This window comes from Lithobates pipiens, unplaced genomic scaffold (genome assembly GCF_037356315.1).
Source record: "Lithobates pipiens isolate NorthernLeopardFrog02 unplaced genomic scaffold, aLitPip1_a1.2 Scaffold_8, whole genome shotgun sequence".
Classification (NCBI taxonomy): domain Eukaryota; kingdom Metazoa; phylum Chordata; class Amphibia; order Anura; family Ranidae; genus Lithobates; species Lithobates pipiens.
In genome coordinates, this window is record NW_027507903.1 from 81,236,257 (window position 1) to 81,262,532 (window position 26,276).

The 26,276-nt window shown below is 41.7% G+C and overlaps 1 protein-coding gene across 4 annotated transcripts in view; it reads right to left on the bottom strand.

The window, feature by feature from the left end:
• NEDD4 (NEDD4 E3 ubiquitin protein ligase) overlaps positions 1–26,276 on the bottom strand; it is a 261,538-nt gene that overhangs the window by 125,043 nt on the left and 110,219 nt on the right. For all 4 annotated transcript variants that reach the window (XM_077474123.1, XM_077474121.1, XM_077474120.1 and 1 more), the window contains one exon: positions 8,990–9,040. In XM_077474123.1, coding sequence (XP_077330249.1) covers positions 8,990–9,040 — 51 coding nt within the window. The remainder of the gene's footprint in view (positions 1–8,989; positions 9,041–26,276) is intronic.

Sequence of the window (26,276 nt, forward strand, 5' to 3'; positions counted from 1 at the left end):
AACCAAGGCTGCTATCTAATCTTAATTTGTAAAAATAATATTGTTTATACTCCAGTAAACCTACTGTATATGCACCAACTCATTGGAGGACATTTCACCTACTTTTCTATGTCACACTATGATATTCTAGAGTCATCATATTAGCTCATAACTGGTCTCTTCAAAAAATTATGAACTTTAAGATAGGTAATATATTTTTGGTCTTCACACCCCTGTAGCGATCTGTGTCACAGAACACAACCTCCCTATCCTACACCAACTATGGAGGCTTAACGCTTTCTTCATGGCACAGACCACATACAGTGCATCCAGAAAGTATTCACTGCGCCTCATTTTTGTTAGGTTACAGCCTTATTCCAAAATGAATTAATTATTTTCCTAAAAATTCTACAAACAATACCCCATAATAATATCATGAAAGAAGTTTGTTTGAAATCTTTGTAAATTTATTAAAAACTGACCTAGGTAAGAATGAATCTTAAAAAAAAAAAAAAAACATACTTCTCTTTTAAACCCTTTGATTTGTAAGTAACTAACTACGAAAGATGTGTGTTATATGAACCCCAAATGATCTCCTATTAAATAAGGCTCTCCCAAAAATAATGGAATATCTTTTTTTAAGAAAAATAAATAAATGATATATATATATATACATACACACACACACATATACATAGCGGGTAAAGTAAGTATTGAACACGTCACCATTTTTCTAGGTAAATATCTTTCTAAAGGCGCTATTGACATGACATTGTCACCCCATGGCGGTAACAACCCATGCAATCCAAACATACAAAGAAACCAAAACAAATACGTTCAGAAATGAAGTTATGTGTAATAAAATGAGAAAAAGTATTGAACACGCTAATTGAAATGTATTACTTCATACAAAATCCTTAGTTGGTAATGACAGCTTCAAGATGCCTCTTGTATGGAGAAACTAGTCGCATGTATTGCTCAAATGTGATTTTGGCCCATTCTTCCACAACAATCTTCAAATCTTGGAGGTTTCGTGGGTCTCTCCTATGAACTCTGATCTTTAGTTCTTTCCATAGATTTTCTATTGGATTCAAGTCAAGTGATTGGCTGGGCCATTCTAGCAGCTTTATTTTCTTTCTTTGAACCCAATTGAAGGTTTCCTTGGCTTTGTGTTTGGGATCATTGTCTTGCTGAAATGTCCACCCTCATATCATTTTCATCATCCTGGTAGATGGCAGCAGATTTTTATCAAGAATGTCTTGGTACCTTTTTCCATTCATCCTTCCTTCAATGAGATGACATTTGCCAGTATTGTATTCAGAAAAACAGCCCCACACCACGCTGTTCCCACTTTCAAACTTGGGGTGTTTTTGGGGTGATGTGCAGTGCCATTTGACCTCCAAACATGGTGTGTATTCTGGCATCCAAGGAGTTCAATTTTGGTCTCATGTGACCAGACTATATTCTCCCAGTATTTCACAGGCTTGTCTAAATGATATGCAGCAAACTTTAAACCAGCTTCAATGTGCTTTTTCTTCAGCAATATTGCCTTGCGTGGTGAATGTGCATACCGGCTACGGAGGTTGACTGCATTACTTGTTTTCTTTAACCACTTCAGCCCCTGAAGAATTGGCTGCTCAATGACCAGGCCATTTTTTGCGATACAGCACTGCGTCACTTTAACTGACAATTGTGCGTTCGTGCAGCGCAGTACCCAAACATAATTGACAACCTTCTTTTCCCACAAATACAGCTTTCTTTTGGTGGTATTTGATCATCCCTGCGGTGTTTATTTTTTTGCGCTATAAACAAAAAAATTGCGACAATTTTGAAGAAAAAAAAAAAACGATATTTTGTACTTTTTGCTGTAATAAATAATCCCAATCTTTTTAAAAAAAGCTAAATTTTTCTTCAGTTTAGGGCAATCTATATTCTTCTACATATTTTCGGTACTAAAAATTGCAAAAAGTGTATATTCATTGGTTTGTGCAAAAGTTATAGCGTGTACAAAATAGGGGATAGATTTATGGCATTTTTTTTTTTATAATAATGGCAGCGATCTGCGATTTTTATCAAGACTGCGACATTATGGCAGACACATCGGACACCTTTGACACATTTTTGGGTCGATTGACAATTATATAGTGATCAGTGCTATAAAATTGCACTGATTACTGTATAAATGTCACTGGCAGGGAAGGGGTTAACACTAAGGGGCGATCAAGGGATTAACTGTGTGTGTGTTCTAACTGTGGGGGATGGGACTGACTATAGGAGATGAGAGATTGTGGTTCTCTCACAGAACTGGGATGTGTGCGTTTACACACACACACACATTCCTGTTCTGCCTCTCGTGCCCGCGATCGATGACCGCTGGTCTTGAGCATCGGCACCCCCACTGTAGAGCGCACGCCTGCTATCCCCCTTAAGGGGACCAACGTATAGCTATGACGGTTCGCGGGATCATGGCGACCTGCTGCAGTATAATGAAGGCGACAAGTGGTTAAAACAACTGTAATGGCTAATTCCTGGTCTTTCTGAAGCTCTGCACAACTCTGCTGATAATTCTTTTCACTCCTCTGTCAGACATCTTGCGAGGAGCACCTGGTTGTGGCCAGTTTATGGTGAAATGATGTTCTTTCCACTTCTAAATTAATTCCCTGGCAATTTTCACTGGAGAATTCAGAACTTTAGAAATCCTTGTGTAACCAATGCCATTAGTATGCTTTGCAACAAAAAGGTTGCAAAGGTCTTGAGAGAGCTCTTTGCGTTTATCCATGAGATGTTTCCTGTGTAACACCTTAGTAATGAGACACCTTTTTATAGGCCATCAGTTAAGAAGGAACCAGTTGATATAAATTTGCACTGACAAGGGGGCAGGATTGCTTTCTAAATACTGATAGATTTCACCTGGTTTCTTGGCTTTCTATGCCTTTTTGCACCTCACTTTCTTCATTAGTTCAATACTTTTTCCATGTGTCATTCTATTTTATTAAACTAACTTAATTTCTGAACCTATTTGTTTTGGTTTATTTGTATGTGCTGAACATTTCATGTCAATAACACCTTAAATATATTTACCTAGAAAAATGGTGATGTGTTCAGTACTTATTTTTCCTGTTGTGTGTGTGTATATATATAAAAAATATCAGCTAAAATACAGTTCTCAGCAACACATACCATGCATATACAACAGATTGGGATAGTTGAATAGTCTAAAGTAGAGTTGCACCAGTACCAAAACTAAGCATTTGCACAAGTAATTGTACTTGTGCAAGTGCTCCGATAATAAAGTGATACTAAGTGCGATACTAAAGCCGATACCTTCAGCTTGGTAAGACACAGTTCACATATTTTTCAAGGTCGGTTTCAATGGGGCTTGTAAAAAAAGTCTGATGTAATTTTGTTTTGCGGTTCATGCGCAAACATTTAGAGTGTACAACACTGGAAATCCCACCTATACCAGTCTGAAAAATCGTATCGGACTATTTTTTAAAATCACAGTGGCCAGCCCACTCATGTGTGAACCGGTCTTATAGAAAGCCGGTTTGGTTTAAACATACGGTATGAGAACCGGGGCTAACTGCCGCCTTAAGTAATAATTTTTTATTAGCCTAAGAAAACTGTCACATGACACTAAAAATAGGTGGTATTAATCGGTATTGGCGAGTACTTGGGAAAAAGATTTGGTCTTAAAAGTCTGGTATCGGTGCATCCCTAGTCTAAAGCCATAAAACTTTCCTATAAGGAAAACCATTGCTCCAATCATTCAGAACTTCTCTAAAGAATTATTAATAGATGGTACCTCACCCTATTTAAACTATCCAAATAAAAAAGCTCCTCTTTAGGCCCCTTTCACACTGGGGTGGTTTTCAGGCACTACAAGTGCTAAAAATAGCGCCTGTGAAAACCAGCCCCTTTCACTCCAGTGTGAAAGCCGTAGGGCTTTCAAACTGGAGCAGGGTGCTAGCAGGACGTTGAAAAAAGTCCTGCTAGCCACATCTTTGCAGCGGTGAAAAGAGCGGTGTATTCACCGTTCCTACCCATTGAAATCAATGGGGCAGTGCGGCTATACCGCTGGCAAAGCCTCGCTGCAGCAGTGCTTTGCAGGCAGTTCTAACCCTTTTTCGGCCGCTAGCGGGGGTTAAAACCGCCCCACTAGCGGCCGTAGACCGCCGGTAAAGCTATTTGCCCGGGTCAGGCACACATGAATGTAAGGAGCCATTTGGCTGTGTTTTTTTATTCATTTTTTTTACTAATAAAAGCAGTATTACACAATGGATTTTCTATGCTTTTTTTCTACATACCGCCTGAAAGTCTGAAAGGGGAGGCACTATCCTATGCATCCATGTCATATATGAACAGGCACATACCTGTACAGGCGTTGTTTGACTTACTTTTTAATTAAAGTGGTCAAGCAAATCTGGTAAGCAGATTTTATTTGCATCTCACGATTGGGTGTCGGTGTCCTTTTGGTGGAGGTATATGCAAGATCTCTGGATCGATCATAGTTTGCAAAATTTTGCAGTTTTGAGATTATCAGAAAAGCTTGAGTGGCACATTTACAAGACTTTTTTGATTGAATTAATTTGTGAAGAGTTCATTTCCATCTATATTGGATCACGAGTGGGAATATAATAATGTTTGTTATGTATTACTGATCAATTATTTGTGGCAGTGGTGTTACACATATTGGTTATTAACTGTTGCTAAGTGAGTGTTTTATTTTCTCACTAATTAAGAGCGCCCCTAAATATGTTATTTTTCCACTATTGAGGAGGTTCCTTTTCCCACCTCTTATATATAGGGTGCAGCTTTCTATTTTATTTTTTATATTTTTTTAACAAATTTCTTTATAGATTTGATATATTTTTGATATTTCTTTTGTACATGGCGCAGAGTTTTCACAATTACGTTTTAATTGTTTTTCACAATATTATATACATTGATCACTTTTCTCCTAAGAGAACCAATCTTGTTAATTTATTTTATACCATCAAGATCAATGTAATACAGAGACAGAAAAACCCCTACCCTCTGAATCTTGGAGATGTTCTAAGAGATTTTATTCTAAAGGGCTCAATGGAACTCTTCACATTAAGAATAATTTCATGTTATTTCAAATAAACATACTGGCACATTATTGGTACTTAACCTTAAAGTGTTTATTAACCCCCAAAAACTGGATTCTGTTCCCTTGAAGCATGTAATACAACACAGTGCTTGCGCTGTGTAATTTGGCCCTATCACCTGAAATACCTGGGTGATCCTGCCTGGCTCTGCCCTCCCCTCTGTAAACTGACCACAGTTTATTATGGCTGCTGAGACCTGACACCATGGTCAGTTTACGATCCTCCATCACCGGCAGCTATCTGCAGCTCTCCTGTGTCTCCCTCTGTCCTCCACCTCTCCCTGCCTGTCAGCTCTGTCCACTCCACGATCCTCCCATCCTATTGCTTTCATAATACAAGCTTGCAATAATCACCTCTGCTATGTTAAATAATGTCCCCAGTGCATTTTTTATTTTTAAAACTGCCACTGTGTACCCGATTTCAGAGCGCCGATCGGCATTCACATGACCAGCCGCCTCTCTCCCCCTGGCTGACATCAGTGGGGGCTTCTCAGCCCTGCCTGCTTTTCTGTCAGTTCGAGAGAGGAGAGTAGTGGCTGGTCATGTCAGCACCGATGGGCGCTCTGAAATGGAGTACACATCGGCAGTTTTTAAAAAAACAAATGCACTGAGGACATTTAACATAGCAGAGGGGATTGTTGCATGGCTTAACAACCTCTTTAATGTGTTTACTGCTTGTTTATAAAACTTTCATACTAACTCGAACAGCCCGTTCACACCTGAAAGTTTTGTAGCCCTACGCCTGAAGCTACAAAACGCTGGAGGGGAAAAAATCCATTATTCTCAATGGAGATGGTTCACATCTCCACTCCATGTCGCCTGAAGCCCTACGCCTGAAGCTCAAACAAGTTCCGGACCCTTTTTTGTCGCGCGAATTGGGCTGATTTGGGCGTTTAGCGCGATAGAAACGAATGGAAACGCTCGATTCGAGCGTTTAGCGCGACAACGAGCGTTTCTACGGGCGTTTTGACGCTGTATCTGCTCAAGAAAAAATAAGCAGATGAAAAATATTTTTCCTATCGGCTGAAAAAAAAACGCCGAAATTAAAAAACGCTCATTGTCGCGCGTTGTAGTGTGTCAAAACGCTCGTTGTCGCGCGTTGTAGTGTGTCAAAACACTCGTTGTCGCGCGTTGTAGTGTGACAAAACGCCGGTAAAAACGTTCAAACACGCTACGCTCAGGTGTGAATGCAGCCTCACACTCCTAAACAGAAAATTATAACAATCTGACCCTTACATAAACCCTGAACACTGTATTCACACCTTGCAAAATATACACCACAGAATTTAAAGGGGTTGTAAAGGTAAATGTTTTTTCACCTTAATGCATTCTATGCATAAGGACGGGTTCACACTATAGCGATGCGGGAACGCCGCGAATCCGCGGCGTTTACCCGCATCGCACACCTCCCGCCGGCAGTTCACACTGCCCTATGCGGACGGCTGGGAGTGTCAATGATATGTTAATGACACCCCCAGATCCGTCGGCATATCGCAGTGCGATCTGCCGACTCGCACAGGAATCGGATCGCATGGTGTGAACCCCCATGCGATCCGATTCTGTTGCGGACCCAAAAAAGGGTCCCGTGCGAGTTTGCTGCGGGAGCGCTGCGAATTCAGCCATACTATCTGTATGGCTGAACTCGCATCGCTACGGAGATCGGATGTGATTTGCTGTGCGAATCACATCCGGATCTCCCCCCGCAGCGGTGTGAACCGGGCCTTAAGGTGAAAAAACATCTCACAGTGCCGGCGCCCCCAGCCCCCCCCCCGTTTTACTTACCTCACCCCTTGAAAGTCCCGCGCTTGCCCCCGCCGTCCTCTTCGCCGCTCAGCCTGGCCGCTGATTGGCTGGATTGAAGGAAATCACATCCAATGACGTGGCGCGCCGGGGGGCGGGGCCGTGTGATACAGCGAGCGGCTATAGCCACCGGCTGTATAATGGGAGCATGCCCGCAGGTGCTTCTCACAATGCGAGGGAGCTCGCATGAACGTGAGAAGTACCTGCGGGAAGAAGCAGAGACCGCCGCCGAGGGACCCTAGAAGAGCAGGTTCGGGGCCACTCTGTGCAAAACGAGCTGCACAGTGGAGGTAAGTATAACATGTTTGTTATTTAAAAAAAAAAAAAAGATGTATGCAATGTTTAATTTCTTCTTTAAATAACAATTGGAAAACAAAATGAAGACTAAAGCCTCATGCACACAGAGCTTAAAAATGCCTCTTTTACAGGCAATTTGTGTTTTTTTTTAGCCTGTAAAAGCACCTCTATGTTAACTTGTGTTAATGCACACATTGGCATTTACATTCAGGAGAGGACCTAAAGAGCAGACAAAATTATAAATGCATCAAGACGGGTCTAAGGTTTATACATTCCAATGCCCTGTGTGCATGAGGCTTAAATTAAAGTAGTGACTTACAATGGTAAAGTTGCCATCAAACTGTATGTGTGTATATATATATATATATATATATATATATATATATATATATATATATATATAGATTATATCTATATCTATATATATATATATATATATATATATATATATATATATATAGGTCAATATAATGCAATCTACAACATTTTGTATAAAAGTTTAATCTAAAAATAAAGTAAGGTACTAAAAGAAAAAAAGCTTTAGCAAATGTGGTCATTCAAACTGGTCATTTTCTACAGGCATCTAATATTGGTGCTTGCAGTTAAAATGCTCAAAAATGTAACCACTACAATGGTTGCTCTGATGTAATGTAAAGAGACCTTCAAATTATGCATGAGATCGATCGGTTTCTAAATGGAAATTTCTTTACATTTGCAGCATTTTCTACCATACTAAAGAATTCATTGAAATTAACCCTGTAACTAGAGTCTTAACCTATATCTAATCATACTGAACCCAACGGAACTGAATAATTGTATTGCATTGCTAGCAAAATTAGGGGGACAGGTGGCTGCCATATAAGAAAACTAGTTACAAAAGAAGATCTGGAATTGCACACGAATAGTTGTGAAAGTTTCTGTTTTCACCAGTTAAACTAGAGCATTGTTTATTTGAGGTTCTCAAGGCCCTCAAGCCTGTCCTAAGTGTTGGACTCTTAAAAGGTCTTCACAGATAGAGATGGACCCCAGAAGCGCTGGGAAATGGAATAAGTAGATAAGTTGTGGTTAACTACTGAATATATATCATCTCACAGTTTTTCAGTGAATGCCTCCGTAATAAATGTTGCTGACACTTAATGGTACCAACCAACAGTCTAAAAACAAAGACCTGACAACACTAAAATGTTTGTTAGAACCCAATAATAAATCTCATATACTGTATCAACTCTTACTGTGCCACATTCTGGAATTATATATAAAGCTGAAAACTGCTGAAACTGTTACAAAATTTTCAATGTGCTTGATAAGTCACTTAACTGTATAGGCTTATGGGTGAACCAACCAAGGATGCCTGCTATAAAACATAGATTGTAACACAGTCAGAGTCATAAACACTCTTAGAAACGCCTGTCTGGCAGCACATCCAGTCTGCATCTCTTACTGTAAGTTAACCACTTCATCACGTGGCGGAGAGGCAGCTGTCTGCAAAACAATGTAGTGTGCTTGCCATTTTCCAAAAACACTAAGCTTAGATAAAGTTAATTATGTTCATATTTACAAACCCTGATATTCCTTTATATGCCAAAAGGCTATGTGGTTGTTTCAGTCTTAAGGTAAGAGCTTCAGTCCCGGCAGGCTAGATTTGCATTTGAACTAAGCACACATATCCGCTTTATTGGCCTTACATAAATGAAAAAAACAAGGATTTGATCTGCAGATTAAGTTTACTAAAGGTATAGAGCAAAACATTAGGGTGTTCATACATATCTTTACAGTACATACCGGCAACTGGTAAAGAGGAATATCCACTTGACCAAGAAAGTCATCTCTGGTCTACAAATGAAAAATAACAGTCATTAGAAATCATTAGAACTGGGCTGTATCACCTGGCACTACAACTTTGTTTAACCACTTGAAGACTGGATTGTTAGACTCCTTTCACACTGAGGTGCTTTCACTCTAAAAAAAATCTCCCGGAAACCTATTTTCATTAAAATCAATGAATGTTTTCACACTGGGGCAGTGCGTTGGCAGGGTGGTGAAAAAATGCCCCTCTCCATTGAAATGATTGGAAAACGCTTCAAAAGCGCCTGAAAAGCTCTTCAAAAGCACCTGAAAAGCTATACAAAAATGCTCAGTGTTTTACTTGCAGTTTACAAGCGCCTCAGTGTGAAAGGAACCTTACACCCCTTTTCAGTCCAGGCCATCTTTCAGTGTGGTCACACTTTAAATGACAATTAGGCCACTTTCACACAGAGGAGCTTCTAAACTGCCAGTAAAAACACTGAGCACTTTTGAAGAGCTTTCAATTCATTTCAATGGAGAGGGGAGTTTTTCACAGCCCTGCCACCACATCAGTGTGAAAGCATTCATTGATTTTTTGTGAGCCTTTTAGGTGCTGTTTTCATCGCGAAAGCACCTGAAAAGCGCCTCAGTGTGAAAGTGGTCTTACTCAGCCAGACAACAATGTGCCCACATGAATTTTATATTAAGAATTTTGGAGACGGAGCTTTCTTTTGGGTTTTTATTCTATAAAAGGAAAAAAACACTGAAAATTTTGAAGAAAAAAAACCCCCACATTTTTCTTAGTTTCTGTTATAGACCTTTAATATTAAAATAATCTTTCTTCATTAATTTAGACCAAAAACTATTCTGCTCGATTTTTTTGGTAAAAAAAAACCCCCAAAAAAACACAAATCAGTATAGTGTTTATTCTGTGTGAAAGTTATAAAGCTATAAAAAAAAACTATAGTACATATATCTGAAAATTGATTGATCCTGAAACATTTCTTGAGGCACCTAAAATGCCAGGACAGTACAAATACCCCCAAAATGCCCTTATTGGAAAATAGTCAGTCCAAGGCATTTACAGGTGCTATAGCGCTAAAAATAGTGCCCGCCCGCAAAGCGCCTCTCCTGTCACTCCAGTGTGAAAGCTTGAGGGCTTTCACACTGGAGCAGTGCGCTGTGAGTCTTCTGATCATTTTTTTTTTTAAACAAATTTGTCAATGGTTTAGACCCCTTTCACACTGCAGAGCCTATAGAGTCGGTGGTAAAACCGTCGGATTTGCAGCACATTTCGGCCGCTAGCGCAGCGCTTTTACCTCTGCTAGCGGCCGAGAAAGGGTTAAAACCGCCCGCAATGGCGGTGTTTTGCCGGCGGTAATGCAGCGCTGCCCCACTGATTTCAATGGGGAGCAGCGGTGGAGGAGCGGTAAACACACCGCTCCTTCGCCGCTCCAAAGAAGCAGCTGGCAGGACTTTTCCTGATGTCCTGCCAGCCTACCGGTCCGGTGTGAAAGCCCTCGGGGCTTTCACACTGGAATGACTGGTGCAGCAGTTTGAGGGCGGATTGCAGGCGCTATTTCTAATGCTATAGCGGCTGCAAAACGCCCTCGGTATGAAAGGGCTCTAAGATATTTCTAACACACAGCATTGGCCTAATTAGAATTCACCCCAAAACACAATCCGCTACACCTCCCAAGTACGGCATTACCACGTGTGAGACCTTTTTACAAACTAGCCACACAGAGGTCCCAAATCTAAGGAGAACCTTCAGGCTCTCTAGGGGCATAAATTAGGCATCTAACTTCCTGACTACCTATCACATTTGTGGACACTGTGCCTGGGTGCACTACTCAAGGTCGTTAACACATAGGGTTGGATGGCAGTAAAACCTAGCGTTGAGCTGCAGAGGCAGCAGAGCCATGGTTGTGATGCTGTGCTACGCAGCAAGTATTAAACCCCATGCTCTTTTCGGCGAGTGCAATGCCAGGCGATCGAAACCTATTTAAGAGAATGAAGGTGCTTGTGCTTGTTCATGGGGTTAAAGCAGGTGGCGAAGAGAATGCACACTAGGCCCATAAGTGTGAAGGAAGTATGGATATATCCAACCCACATTGAAGAAGCTCCTGTCTAGTCATGACATATAAATGGCAGGTTAAAGCCTAACTCTAGGTAAACAACTATACACACAAATGAACCACTCCTGGACCGCCCACCGTGGATATAAGTCGCTACTTTGACATTAAATACTGTTGTTATGGCAGCAAATAGCTGCCATAACCTCTGTATTTTTATTCACGGCCGATGGTCCTCTTTCACATAAAAGTGGTCTCGGCAGTGGATTTGTCACGAGATTACTTTTAGGGCAGGTGCCCTTCGCCCCCTCACAGGTGTCTCCGCCGCTTACCAGCGCCATTGGAAGTGGCAGAAACAATCTGATCACCGGGATGGATGGGCAGGAAGTCGAGTGAAGGCATTATGGTCCCCAATTGACTCTATGCCCTTGGAGGACTGGAGCATTGTCAAACGTCACATCCGCCCTCCGGCCTTAAAGTGAAGTTTTTTTTAATTAAAAAAAAAATAAAAAAATAAAAACTTCTTTCTTATTGCTTTCAAGTGTAAATGTGAGATCTGAGTTATTTTTGACCCCGGATCTCACTAGAGAGGCCCTGTCATGCTTTTTTTCTATTACAAGGATTGTTTACAATCCCTAAAATAGGAACAAAAGTGATCCAAATTTATTTTTAATGGGACAGCGTAAAAAACGAAAAAAGAAAAAAACGAAAGCATCCCATCCCTCAAAACTCACACGTAGAAGCGAACACATATGCAAGACATGCTCACACATGTGAGTTATCGTCGCGATCATTACAGCGAGAGCAATAATTCTAGCCCAAGACCACCCCTGTAACTCAAAACTGGAAATTTGTAGACATTTTTAACCACTTCCCACCCGGCCAATGTATATATACGGCCGGGTGGGAGCCGCCTGCTCCTGATAGGACGTTCAGGAACGTCATTCAGGAGCAGCGGGATCGCGCGCGCGTCTGCCCGCGCAGCGGCGCGATCCCGATGTGCTCGTGTCACCCGGACACGGCACATCTCAGATCGGCAGGAGGGCTCTGTGATTGGCCCTCCTGATCACATGACGGCCGTGTCCAATCACGGCCGTCATGTGATGTAAACAAACAGCCGGTTGCTAGGCAATCGGCTCTCCTCTCCTCACACGGAAGTCACCGCTGAGAAGAGGAGAGCAGAACGCTGCAGCCGGCTGATGATCAGTGAGTATGGGCTGCTTTTCACAGCTTTTTACTCACTGATCATCAGTGTAGTGTAAACACACAACACACCACACAGTGAAAACACAGTCCCCACATATGTCCCCAAAACACACATGTCCCCAAAACATACATGTCCCCAAATAATAAAAACACATGTCCCTAATAATAAAAACATGTCCCCCACATATGTCCCACTAAAATCACATGTCCCAATGATTATCTGCACACATATGTACGTGATCACCTGCACACATATGTACATGATCATTTGCGTACATATGTCCGTGATCACACAAACCAATTATTATACACTTAACGGAATTTTTTTTACCAAAAACATGTAGCAGAATACATTTTGGCTTAAATTTATGACAAAATTTGATTTTATTGGATTTCTTTTCAAATAGAAAAAAGAAAATATTGTTTTTTTCCCAAATTTCCGCTTTTTTTGCGCTTATATCGCAAAAAAAAAAAAACGGAGTCGTGAATAAATAACACCAAAATAAAGCTCTATTTGTGCGAACAAAATGATAACAATTTCATTTGGGTACAGTGTAGCATGACCGCGCAATTGTCACTGAAAGCGCTAGAGCGCTGAAAGCTGAAAATTGGGCTGGGAAGGAAGGGGGTGAAAGTGCCCTGTATTGAAGTGGTTAAATATCACCCATGGAGATGCCAATGTTTGTCACCATTCCACGAGCGGGCGCAATTTTGAAGCAAGACATGTTAGGTATCAATTTACTTGGTGTAACATTATCTTTCACATCATAGAAAAAAATTGGGCTAACTTTACTGTTTACGTATACTTTTATTCTAAAAAGTGTATTTTTCCTAAAAATTGCATTTATAAAACTGCTGCACAAATACGGTGTGACAAAGTGGCAACAATCTCCATTTTATTCTCTAGCATCTGTAGTCAATGCCACATGGTGAATGCATTAATAATGAATACAAATACATAGTCTGGTTTACAAAATAATTTCAGCAAAACTCAGATAGCTACTGCAGCTGTAAGAAAATGTGGCAAGAATATTTGTTATTACATTCATATAAAGGAACAGCTGCAAGACAATAAAGATTGATTTGACATGAAGCATGAAGCAATTTTTACAGGTTAGACAGGAACATTAGGCAGAGTTTCAAATGTGCAAAAGATAAAGCTGTTGACTTTACCTTATATAGTTTAAAGGCTAGAAAGCATCTCTTGAATGATGTACTCTATGTCTAGTGTTATAAACAGGAAATTTATTTCAGAACTATATACGATATCATCCTGGTATACCCTATTACAAATGAACTATTATAAAGCTCCTAAAAAAATTTATAAAAAAAAAATCTCACAATACGCTGTCTTAGTCCTGCACAAATTTACTATAGTCCATGAAAATTATGGCTGCCGGTGTTCTATCGAATAATGACTCCCGTTGAAAAAATGTCTCCGATGAGTCTGCACATGCGCAGTATGCAATGTCACTCCAGCTGATATGTTGATTGGCTGACGTGACGTAAACACAGCGCATGCACACATCATTAGTGGCAGCATCCGACAATCTGCTATGTGCCAAAGGAGAATGTAATTGTCCGATTCAGCCTTGTGATAGCTGGGCAGGTTGTTGATGGGTTGAAGGGTGGGTTTTGTGTGTGCTTTAATCCACCCTTAGACACAGGCAAAACCCCCGTTTAACACACTGACCCTGCCAACAGACAGAAACCAAAGACCCGCCCCGCAACAGCAAGGCAGAATCTGACAAGTAATATAATAATGCCTCCAACGATCTGCACATGCGCTCTGTTTACGTCACGCCAACTGATCAACATATCAGCTGAAGTGACGTGTGATGCTGCACATGCGCAGACCCCATCAGAGGCATTTCTCGATAGAACACCGGTAATGACATGTAGACCTAACATGTGATATCACTACTTCAAAAATGTTTTATATATTATACTTAGTGTTTGTTTCAAAAGAAAGGCAGAAGTCCTGAAAATTGGGGTTAAAATTTCAATTTAAGAAAGATTTTCCATGCCTGAGAAAACAGATATTTCTGGATATAGGCTTTATAGAAAAGAAAAGAAAAGTTTAAAAATGATTGCTTCCTCTACTTCCCAAACCTTCACTATTACAAAACATAACCAGAACACTCTAGTGACCACCAGTACCTCACATTACAGCCCCCCCCCTTTCTCACACATAAAAACTGCCCACAAAAGTACATGCACCAAATACCTAAAATATAAACAGCTATATTTCTTGAAGACAAAACACATCAAGATTATATCTATGTATCTTATGTTCAGCACATAATACTCTCCAGCTGAGAGGCAAATTACACAGTGTTACTGGCCAAAATGGCTTCGTTCCTTCGTGAGTTGGCCTTGCTGCTGAAGCTAACAGAGGTAGAAACCATCATAACATAATTATTATCCTATTAGAGGACATGTTACGTTGTGTCTTCTGCATATCCAACCTGTCCAGCTGAAAGCCACATGGAAAAGGATCACAAACCACTGATTGCAACCCACAGGTTAAGACTATATGCCATGAAGGTATGATACTACAATTAAAATTCTATATCAGAAGATGAGTCTCCAATATGACAGTTGATCAAGGGTCCCTCAAACAGTCTCTCTTCATTCCTATCCATACCATCTGTAACAGGTTAACAAAAAATACAAAAAATTGAAGTAAAAAAATCCCAGTGACCAAGACTAAACAATCTAGTTTTACTTCAATCAGTTAAGGGAAGAGAGAGAAATGAGACTATGATGGTGTAGACCTTTAGTTCCCAGGCCAACACAGCTGCCAAAGCAATTAAAAGGAAAAGAACACAACTGAAAGAGTGGGAACCATGTAGGGTACGAACATCCAAAACCACAAGGAAACAGAGAAAAGAGCTTCAGCCCTCTGCTAAGGTAACTACTTATAACAGAAATATTACTTTATGCTGGACTGAACCTTTACCCGGGTTCACACTTCTGTGATGAGGGAACCTCTCCCGCAGGCAGTTCACACTGCCTTGTGCAAACCGCTGCGGGTGTCATAAATGACACCCCCAGTTTAGCTCACAGATCGCACTGTGAGCTCGCACAGGAATCGGATTGCGTAGGTGAGAACACCCATGCAATTTGATTCTAGTGCAGGGTAAAACAAGTCCCTGCACTATTTTCTATGCGAGTTCAGCCATAAAACTGTATACACCTGCATACACCTCTCTGAACAGTGTCTGGGAGGCTGTGGTTGCTGCTGCAAAAAAAGTTTAAAAAAACCGACAGACTCCATGAATGGAAGACATATTATGACTGTTATTGAAAAAAGGAGGTGCTACATTGGTGACCGATTTTTTTTTGTTGATATGTCAGAAATGTTTATTTGTACATTTCGAGTTATTATTCTCACTTTAACCACTTCAATACCGGGCACTTATACACCTTCCTGCCCAGACGAATTTTGAGCTTTCAGCTCTGTCGCACTTTGAATGACAATTGCGTGGTCATGCTACACCATACCCAAGCTAAATTTTTATCATTTTGTTCCCACAAATAGAGCTTTCTTTGGGTGGTATTTGATCACCTCTGGGATTTTTATTTTCTGCTAAACAAATAAAAAAAGGCCGAAAATTTTGAAAAAACATTTTTTTTTGTTTCAGTTACAAAACTTTGAAAAATAAGTACGTTTTCTCCTTCACTGATGGGCACTGACGGGGGGCCGCAGTGACTGGCACTGATAAGGCGGCACTGATGGGCACCAATGATGTGGCACTGATATGCGACACAGATAGACACTGATAGGTGGCACAAATAGGCACTGATAGGTGGCACGGATAGGTGGCACGGATTGGCGGCATGGATGGGCATTTATAGGCAGCATAGTTGGGCACTGATAGGTGGCATGGATGGGCACCGATAGGCGGCATGGATGGGCATTGTAGTGTACAGTATTGTATAGGGATGGATGCCAATCAGTGCCAAACAATAATGCATGCCAATCAGTGATGCCCATTGTGGGCACTGATTGGCATCCATTATGGGCATTGACTGGCATCCCTGGTGGTCTGGTGGCGTCCCTGGTGGTGCAGTGAGGGCATCCTCGGGGGGGCTGTGCTGATAATCGTTCAGCACAGACCTCCACTGTCAGAGGAGCAGCCGATCGGCTCTCCTCTACTCACGTCTGACAGACACGAGTGAGGAAAAGCCGATCACCGCCTCTTCCTATTTACACTGTGATCAGCTGTGATTGGACACGGCTGATCACATGGTAAAGAGCCTCCGTTAGAGACTCTTTACTGAGATCGTAGTTGCGGTGTGCCAGACTGACACCCCACAGCAACGATCGCCGCGATGCGCGCTCCCGATCACGACATATGACATCCGGTCAGGATATTAAAACCACTTTGCCACTGTCATTTTGCTATATGGCGGGCGGCAAGTGGTTAACAGATGAAAACAAACAAGTGAGATGGGAAAATTTTCACTTTTCATTTAGTCACATAATAATTCTGCACACTAACAGTTGCCCAATAATTGTGCAAAAAGATATTCTAAGAAAGCCAAAACCTCACTTTTAATTTCTTAAATATTCAGGTTTGAGGTTTATTAACATTTTGGATTGAATGAGAGCACTGTAGTTGTTCAATAATGAAATTAATCCTCAAAAATACAACTTGCCTAATAATTGCGCACATGGTGTAGAGAGCTCGGCAATTGCAGACTAAATATTTTTCACAAGATAGTTTTTCCCAACCACTCAACAACCGCCCTATAGCAGATTTACTGCTACAGGGTGGGCATTCTTTATATATACACATGTGATAATGCACTTCCATGTAGGGGGCATGCCGCATCTGCTGTGATTAGTCCACAGCAGAAGCCGATCAGCAGGTTTCGGCCAATGGATGTCTGCCGGCACCCGCCAATTGTTGTGAAGACACACAGGACGGAGCGCTGCCTACATAAACAAGGCAGAGCTCCATTCTGAAAGGGGATGCAATGGATTTTCTTCCTAAAATCCATCACATCCCTTAGTAAAAGCATCTCACACAAACACTGGCTAGGCAAACATTTAACCTGTCGATCGCCCTAAATGTTTAACCCCTTCCCAGCCAGTGTCATTAGTACAGTGACAGTGCATGTTTTTAGCACTGATAACGTTATTAGTGTCACTGGTTCCCACAAAATGTCAAAAGTGTCAGTGTCCATTTGTCTGCCGCAATATCGCAGTCTTGCTCCAAGTTGCTGATCACTGCCATTACTAGTATAAAAAATGTAAAATAATTTCCAGTATATATCCCACAGTTTGTAGACACTATAACTTTTGCACAAACCAATCAATATACGCTTATTGGGATTTTTTTGGTCATGAAGGGGGATAAATCTTCCAGAGGTCAAGTGGTTAAATAAAATCAAAGGTGCTATTAATAAATAAAATGGCGGCAGTAGCACACTGTTTGCATCTAAAGTAGGGTACACACTATAAGAAAATCAGGAAACTTTTCTTCATTGTTTCACAGCAAATCAAAACCGATAAACAAAAAGTCATACGAAAATTCTCCTACGACAAAGTCCTTTTTTTGCAGTTTCTGATCATGCACAAAGCTTTCTTTTCTGATTTTTCTTGTATTAAAATAGTAAGAAAACGGTACACATTATTCAGTTCCCAACCGCCTGCTGTACATATACTGCAGCAAGGCGCACCTTTTGCGCAAAATCACATACCTGTACATGTTTTTGTCAATAGCCACTGCACTGGGGGCACGTGCTCGCAGCCGGATGCATGATCGCATGCCGATTGGCCAGAGGGGGAGCCAATCAGCGGGTCGGCCACCCGCGACTGCTCCCCACAGAGACAGAACGGTGCTCTGCTGACGTAAACAAGCAAACAGCTATGGACACTGATCTAGTGTTTCTGCTAATCAGGAACGCGGATCACAGTGTCCAATGCAGTGTGCCCATTGCCTGCCCCCCCCCCCCCCCCAACAGTAAGAAGGCACAATTAGGGAATACACTTAAATCATTTGATCGCCCCTGATGCCAGTGTCATTTATAGTGTGTCAGTGCATATTTTTAGCACTGATCACTGTAATAACCGCACCGGCTCCCAAAAAAAAGTGTCAAAAGTTTCAGCTAGGTGTCCACCGCAATATCGCAGTCCCGCTAAAAATCACTGATCACCGCCATTACAAGTAAAATAAATGAAAATGCCATAAATATATTCCCTATTATGTAGACGCTATAATCTTTGCGCAAACCAATCGATATATGCTTACTGGGATTTTTTTTACCAAAAAATATGTAGCAGAATACATATTGGCCTAAATTGATGAAGAAATTCGATTTTTTTTTTTTATTATTATTGAATATGTTTTATAGCAGAAAGTAAAAAAAATATTTTTATTTTCAAAATTGTCGTTCTTTTTTGTTTATGTCGCAAAAAAAACAAAAATGCAGAGGCCATTAAATACCACCAAAAGAAATCTCTATTTTGTGGGAAAAAAAGGACATCAATTTTATTTGGGTACATCATCGCACAACTGTGCAATTGTCAGTTAAAATAACGCAATGCCATATTGCAAAAAAGTGGCCTGGTCATTAAGGGGGTAAAACCTTCCGGGGCTGAAGTAGTTAAACGAAAATCGTTCGTCCTGTTCCCGTATGAGAAAAATTTTAGAGTTTGTCAATTCAGTAATTTTCGTATGGAAATTGGAAATCTGCTGTCAAAAGTCGTGTATGCACTATACGAAAATTGTACGAAAGGTCCTCGGACAAAAAACATTCCTGATTTTCAGTGTGTATGAGCCTTAACTGTGAACTGTTTGCTTACAAACTATAGAGCACCATCTGTCTTTAAGACTGGAAAGAAAAACAGAAAGCGTACACACCTGGAGCAGCTAATTACCAAAGCCTTCAACAAAGTGTTATTCTGAGGTGTTATGGGCAAGGTCATTCTGCGCACTGAAATATTTTCATTCCCAACTTTCCTTATTAAAGTGAATGACATTTTTTCAACAAATGTGCTATTTCTACGTACAGAAAATGAAGCTGCCCATATGGTTTGCTTATTTTAAGGCTTTGCTGGTCTTCACACAGAAGTCTATAGTCTACAGAGAAGAACTCAATTTTTATTGGAGGTCACAACATCACGCACAGCAAAAAATAAACAAAGATGCGGACTATTGCTCCTGCTTATAAAAATACAGACTCAATAGATATCTTTTATAGGCCAACATTCTTTCTGCTAAAACATCCCAGACATAACTGTACATTCTGGGCTTCTACGGCATAAATGGCTTCTCAGAAGACACAGTAGGAGTGACCGTCAAGCGGTTATTTTAATCAACACAGAATGTTTCTCCGCTCCCTCTAAAAATAAATCTGGCTGTCACAATTTCACACAACGCACTACTTTGAATATATCAATATTTGGCACAGTTGACTTACAGGTGTTGCACAGATTAAGCCTCCCATAGCACACTTAAGGCCCATACACACGATCAGACTTTTTGACAACAAACATGCAAATTAGCTGTCTTGGAGCAACATCCGACTGTGTGTACGCGCCATCGGACAAACTTTTTTGGTTTTCATCTGACTTTTGTTGGCTGTGTGAACGGACAAACTTTCTGGCAACAAAAGTCCGATGGAGCAAAGTCTGATCGTGTGTACAGAAAACCATAGGACTTTTGTACAAAGTACAAACACGCATGCTCAGAACCAATGCAAAAGATCAGCCAACAATACAGAAGTTGATCAAAAGTGGCAGTAAAGAGCAGAAAAACCACATGATTTGGTGAAAGTTGGCTGAAAAAGTCCTGCCGTGTGTATGCAATACAAGTTCTCGGCTGACGCCATTTGTACAAAAATCCACAGGAAAGTTTGTACAAAGTCCGATCGTGTGTATGAGGCTTTAGACCCCTTGCACACTGGGGCACTTTGCAGGCGCTACAGCTCTAAAAATAGCGCCTGCAAAGCGCCCTGAAAGAGCCGCTCCCGTGTCTCCAATATGAAAGCCCTGGGGGCTTTCAAACTGGAGCAGTGCGCTGGCAGGACACTAAAAAAAAAGTCCTGCTAGCAGCATCTTTGAAGCAGTGAAGGAACGGTGCGTATACCGCTCCTGTCCATTGAAATCAATGGGCAGTGCAGCTATACCGTCGGCAAAGCGCTTCTGCGGTGGTTTTAACCCTCTCTCGGCCGCTAGTGAGGGTAAAGGCTCCCCGCTAGTGGCCAAATAGCGACGTGAAATTGACGGTAAATCGTTGCTAAAAATAGCAGCGCTTTACCGCCGACGCACTCACCTCCCCAATGAGGAAGAGGCTTTAGATACGAGTTTAATTAAACTGTGCATATAGCACGAATGTAGCAAATCATAGCAACTAGATCAACTAGGGATGTTATAGCACAGGGTACACTACATATTTCCATTACCTGCATAAATACAAATTATAAAAACATAATCCAGTGAGGGTAAAGTATAGGACTTTTCATAGCACAAAATTCGCGGCCTATTAAAGTAGAAGTATAGGGTAAACTTTTTTTCTCATCTTGGCTAGAGAAAGGGAGGGTCATAAACTCTTTAATACATTTTTTTGCCATAGAGAAATTGGGTAGATGTCCCTTCACTTTCTGTCACATCCAAAATAGAGAGGGGAAATTCCTGCAAATACCCCCACCCCCTCACCAGAAATAGCATCTCTATTGGAAGATTTCCCCTCTATTACTGTTTTGGGGGAAACCCAACATGTGGGATTTCCTTTCACTTTTAATGATAATGGTTAACACTGGGAATCTACCTAACAGGGCCAGAGGAGGCAATACAAACCTGACAGGTATTCTAATCAATCTCCACTCTATCCAAAACAAAAATAAATACAAGTTTTGCCTTCAATTATACTTTAAGCATTTTCACAAATATGAAATAGGAAATCAGTCATGATGTGCACATTGCAATATTATAAACCAACCAATATGATTTCCCTCTACTGTAGGCAGACCATTATATTTGCTTGGTATAATATTACACATTCTTTGCTGTACAATAAAATCGATTTGGTTTTGTTTTGCACGCACCTTTAGGGCAAGTTCACACCATAAAACGCAGTCCAGATGCGTGCCAGGTGCATTTCTGCATGCATGTTTTTGATGCAGTCCAATGCATTCCCCCCCCCCCCACTTTTTTCTTAAACTTAAATAAGGACATGTTAAAAAACGTAAATAATGTGTGTTCCAGTGTGATTTTGGTGTGTTTAGGTGCATTTTTTATGCGTTTTACAGCGTTCCAGTGCAGTCCAGGGCAGGAAACATGCAGTACGATCTACTTTTGTATCTGGAACTGGAACGCACTGGAACTGCAAGGGCTGGAGTGAACTTTGCCATTGAAAACCATATAATCTACTTTCCATGGGTTTTTGATGGAAAAAAATGCACTGGACTGCATGTGGTGTGAACTGGCCCTTAAGGAGCTTTTATAGTGTAAACTCCATTTGTCATACTTAACCGCTAGCCGATCAGCCGCAGCAGATGTATTGCGCAACATGGCTTGGCTGCGCGAATCACCATTGTTACTCCGGTAACAAATGGCCACTGGAGGGCGCTTGCATGCCGAGCCGATGCTTCCGCGATCGCTCGGGGCACACGGAGAACCGGGAGCTGTGTGTGTAAACATAGATCGTCTATTCAGAGTATGAACAGCAATCTGTTAGTTTCCCTACACAGTCCCATCCCCCCCTTCTGTTAGAACCCTTCCTAGGACACACATTAACCCCTTCACTGCCCCCTAGTCTTAAGCTCTTCACTGCCAGTGACATTTTTACAGTAATCAATGCAATTTTAATCGCAGTGATCGCTGTAAGTAAAAAATAATGCGGTTTTGTTTCAAAATTGACGCTCTTTTTGTTTATAGCTCAAAAACGAAAACCGCAGAGGTGATCAAATACAACCAAAATAAAGCTCTATTTGTAGGGAAAAAAAGGACTTCAATTTTGTTTGGGAGCCACGTCGTAAGACCGCGCAATGGTCAGTTAAAGCGACACAGTGCCGAAACACAAAAAGTGGTCTGGTCTTTGGCCAGCCAAATGGTCCGGGGCTTACCGTATATACTCGAGTATAAGCCGAGATTTTCAGCCTCTTTTTTGAGGCTGAAAGTGCCCCCCTCGGCTTATACTCGAGTCATCGCTGTCTGCCCGCTCGATCAGCGTGTCGAGCAGACAGACAGCGGCCATTCTATAATTCAAAAGCCGCGCCTCCGGCTCCGCCTTCGCCTGTGATAGGCGGAACACTGAATTTCCCAGCAGCCTGTGTTCCGCCTATCACGGACATCGTATCATCCTCGTACTACGGACGAGGATGATATGATGTACGTGATAGGCGGAACACAGGCTGCTGGGAAATTCAGTGTTCCGCCTATCACAGGCGAAGGCGGCGGCGCAGCTTTTGAATTTTACAATGGCCGCCGACGAAGAGGGCACGGGACGGAGGCAAGGCAAGGCACGGCACGGGACGGGACGGGACGGCGGCGGCAAGGCACGGCGGCAAGGCACGGAGGCAAGGCACGGAGGCAAGGCACGGGACGGAGGCTCGGGACAAAGGTAGGCTGGACACACACACACACACACACACACACACGGATGGATACACACACACACAGGGATGGATGGATGGATGGAGACACACACACACAGGGATGGATGGATGGATGGATGGAGACACACACACACAGGGATGGATGGATGGATGGATGGAGACACACACACACAGGGATGGATGGATGGATGGACACACACACACACAGGGATGGATGGACGGACACACAGGGATGGACGGACACACAGGGATGGACGGACACACAGGGATGGACGGACACACAGGGATGGACAGGCATGTCTCACCCTCGGCTTATACACGAGTCAATAAGTTTGCCAGTTTTTTTGGGGGTAAATTGGGGGCCTCGGCTTATATTCGGGTCGGCCTATACTCGAGTATATACGGTAAGTGGTTAAACAAGCATTTGCAGTAAAATTATTTTTCAGATATGGATGGGGTTTGTGTACTGATATGGCCACTGACTATTTCTTATTATAATACCAATCCTATAGTGCATCAAAGGAGTCTTTTTTTTTTCCATCCGACCGCCTCTTAGAGAAAGGCGGAGATGTGTCCGGGCGATCCCCTGCTGAGCAGGAGCATGCACATTACAGGCTTCGTCCTGTATAAAAGGGGCCTAATGGTGATTTAGGTATAAACATAGATCCGAGAAAATATTAATAGAGCTGCTGGGTGATGAATGTTGTCTTGAAAATATTAATAATACCAAAAGAATTATCTAAAATGTGTTTTACTGACTGAATGCTTTTAGCCTAGACCGTGTTAGATGTGGCATGGCTGGCTACAAACACCACCTGGGCTTAAAGGTAATCAGTATCAATGTACTTTTACTCTCAATGCATACCATTTACTGTATTCATTGGCGTATAACACTCACTTTTTCGCAATAAAAATCAGGTGCGTGTTATATGCCAATACTTCAATTCTAGCCGCCAATCTATTTACTTGGCGGCCTCTGTAATAGGAAGTTCTATCTCCTGGGCTGCCACTGGACCACTGTTCTGTCTATCATAGGAGATTCTCACTGTCGGCACTCATCCCGTCCCCCTCCCTGTCACCTCTAGGCTGCAGATGGGCATTGATCAGGCTGCGTTGATGGCAATGGTGAGGCTGCAGATGGGCACTGACCCTTATTTTGCTTCAAAGTTCCTTATTTAAAATTTTAGTTTTTTTCCTGAAACTTCCCTCTTAAAATGAATGAGCGTGTTATACTTCGATAAATACGGTATTTGCTCACTTTTGAACAAAGGCAAGCATATAAGGAAACAATGCATAGGTAAGAGACAAAGCAAACCATAGTAAAGTAGCCCATAAACAATAAGTCGCCAGATACAAAATCTTATTTTGGCTTTCTTCTCTAATTTATGGGTGACCTTAGTTGGCATTATTAAACTTTGCAGTGTGGCAAATACAAGCATTACTGACCAAGATTGGGCACCTTAAAGGTAACAATGTGTGGCAATTACTCCTAACAGCAATAGTCGGAAACGCTCCCTAATGCACGTTGAATTTTTGAAAACCTCTTATGCTCCATACACACGGTCCGACATTCCGACAGAAAAAGTCTGATCGGATTATGTTGTCAGAAAATCCGATTGTGTGTGGGCTTTATGGGACTTTTTCTGTCAGGATTTCCGACGGAAAAAGTTTGAGAGCTGGATCTCAAATTTTCCAGCAACAAAATCCGATCTGACTTTTTCAGATCGTGTGTAGAGCATTCCAATGCACAAAGGGCCATGTACAGTCAGAAAAAATTTGGAGATGAAAGCTATTGGCCTCTACGTAGTCCCGTTGTACGATTTGTACGTCACCTCGTTCCGAACGATCGTATTTTCCGACAACTTTGTGCGATCGTGTGTATATAACACAAGTTTTGGAAAAAATCAGACGGATTTTGTGGTCGGAATGTCCGACTGTGTGTATGGGGCATAAGAGACCTAGAACTGGTCATTCCCTTTTCTATGAAAAAAGGTAACAAAGTTTTCACTGTGCGTATGTTATGTTTCCCTGCCAAGCTAGGAAGAAGACTGCAGTAGGTTCCCGTGGCATGTGAGTCATTTGAGGACGGGCAGATGTTTCACTGCCTGTAACCTTCTCTGACAGACATCCACCCATTTCTGACCAAATTAAAACATTCCTTTTTTTGTGTGCAAACTTAGAAAATATAAAGTACACAAATATAGATATACTGAATTTCCATAATGTATAAGTGAAAGGGACTATGCAAAAGTAAAGAATCTATTTTAACACCCATGTATGAAGACAGTTTTACATCTTCTATAATAAATGTTCTCCTAAATGTTTTTCCTTGGTAATTTGGACTAAAAAACATTTTTGAAAAAAGATTTTTGAATGCAAGTTAAAGTGTATCCAAACCCAAGAACAGAGCAATACATTGGGGCAGCACAGTGGTGTAGTGGTTAGCACTCTCACCTAGCAGTAAGGAGGGTCGCTGGTTCGAATCCCAACCACGACACTACCTGCCTGGAGTTTGCATGCTCTTCCTGTGCCTGCGTGGGTTTCCTCCGGGTACTCCGGTTTCCTCCGACAATCCAAAGACATGCATGTAGGTTAATTGGCTTCAGTCCAAAATTGGCCCTAGTATATGAATGGGGACCTTGCATTGTGTGCTCCTTGAGGGTAGGGACTGATGTGAGTGTGCAATGTACAGGGATAGGGACAATTGTAGATACTCACTTATTCAACCTTACTATGAAACTAGGTTACCAAGCTTTAGATATAGTGGCTGCATTAGCTTTCTTTTTTCAGGCTTTTTGTCCTTTATTTTTACCTGGTGATAGTGTAAATAACACAATTCCTGTCTCTGGCTGGCTACGATCACTCCTCCATTGTATCTGTGGAGGAAGCAATGGTTGTCACCCAGACTGGACATCAAACGCACAACAATTTTGGTACTTTAAGTCCTGATAGTCTGTTATATGAAGGCTGCAATGGGGAAAGTCCACTGAATCAGGGACAGCCTTTTGCAGGGAAGCAGAAGACAACTCCAAGATATGCAAGAAAGAAAAAAATAAATAAATCACATAGTAATTCACATTTGGGATTACAATGAAGGGTACATCTGTTTGGGATCACCCAGTGAGGCATCCATGGCGCTGGTCAAATAAGGGAAGCTCTTTCTGCCGCTCTGTACTCTCTTCCATGACGCTGGTCAAACAAGGGAAGCTATCTCTGCCGCTCTGTACTCTCTCTTGTGGCCAGCAAATTATGGTGTAATGGAGGAGAGCCGAAGAGGAGGCTTGGTACGCTCCTTCCCGAATAGCGCTGTGGTCCAAGGAGAGTTCCAAGCCTCCTCTTCGACTTTCCTCCATTACACCATAATTTGCTGGCCACAAGAGAGAGTACAGAGCGGCAGAGATAGCTTCCCTTGTTTGACCAGCGTCATGGAT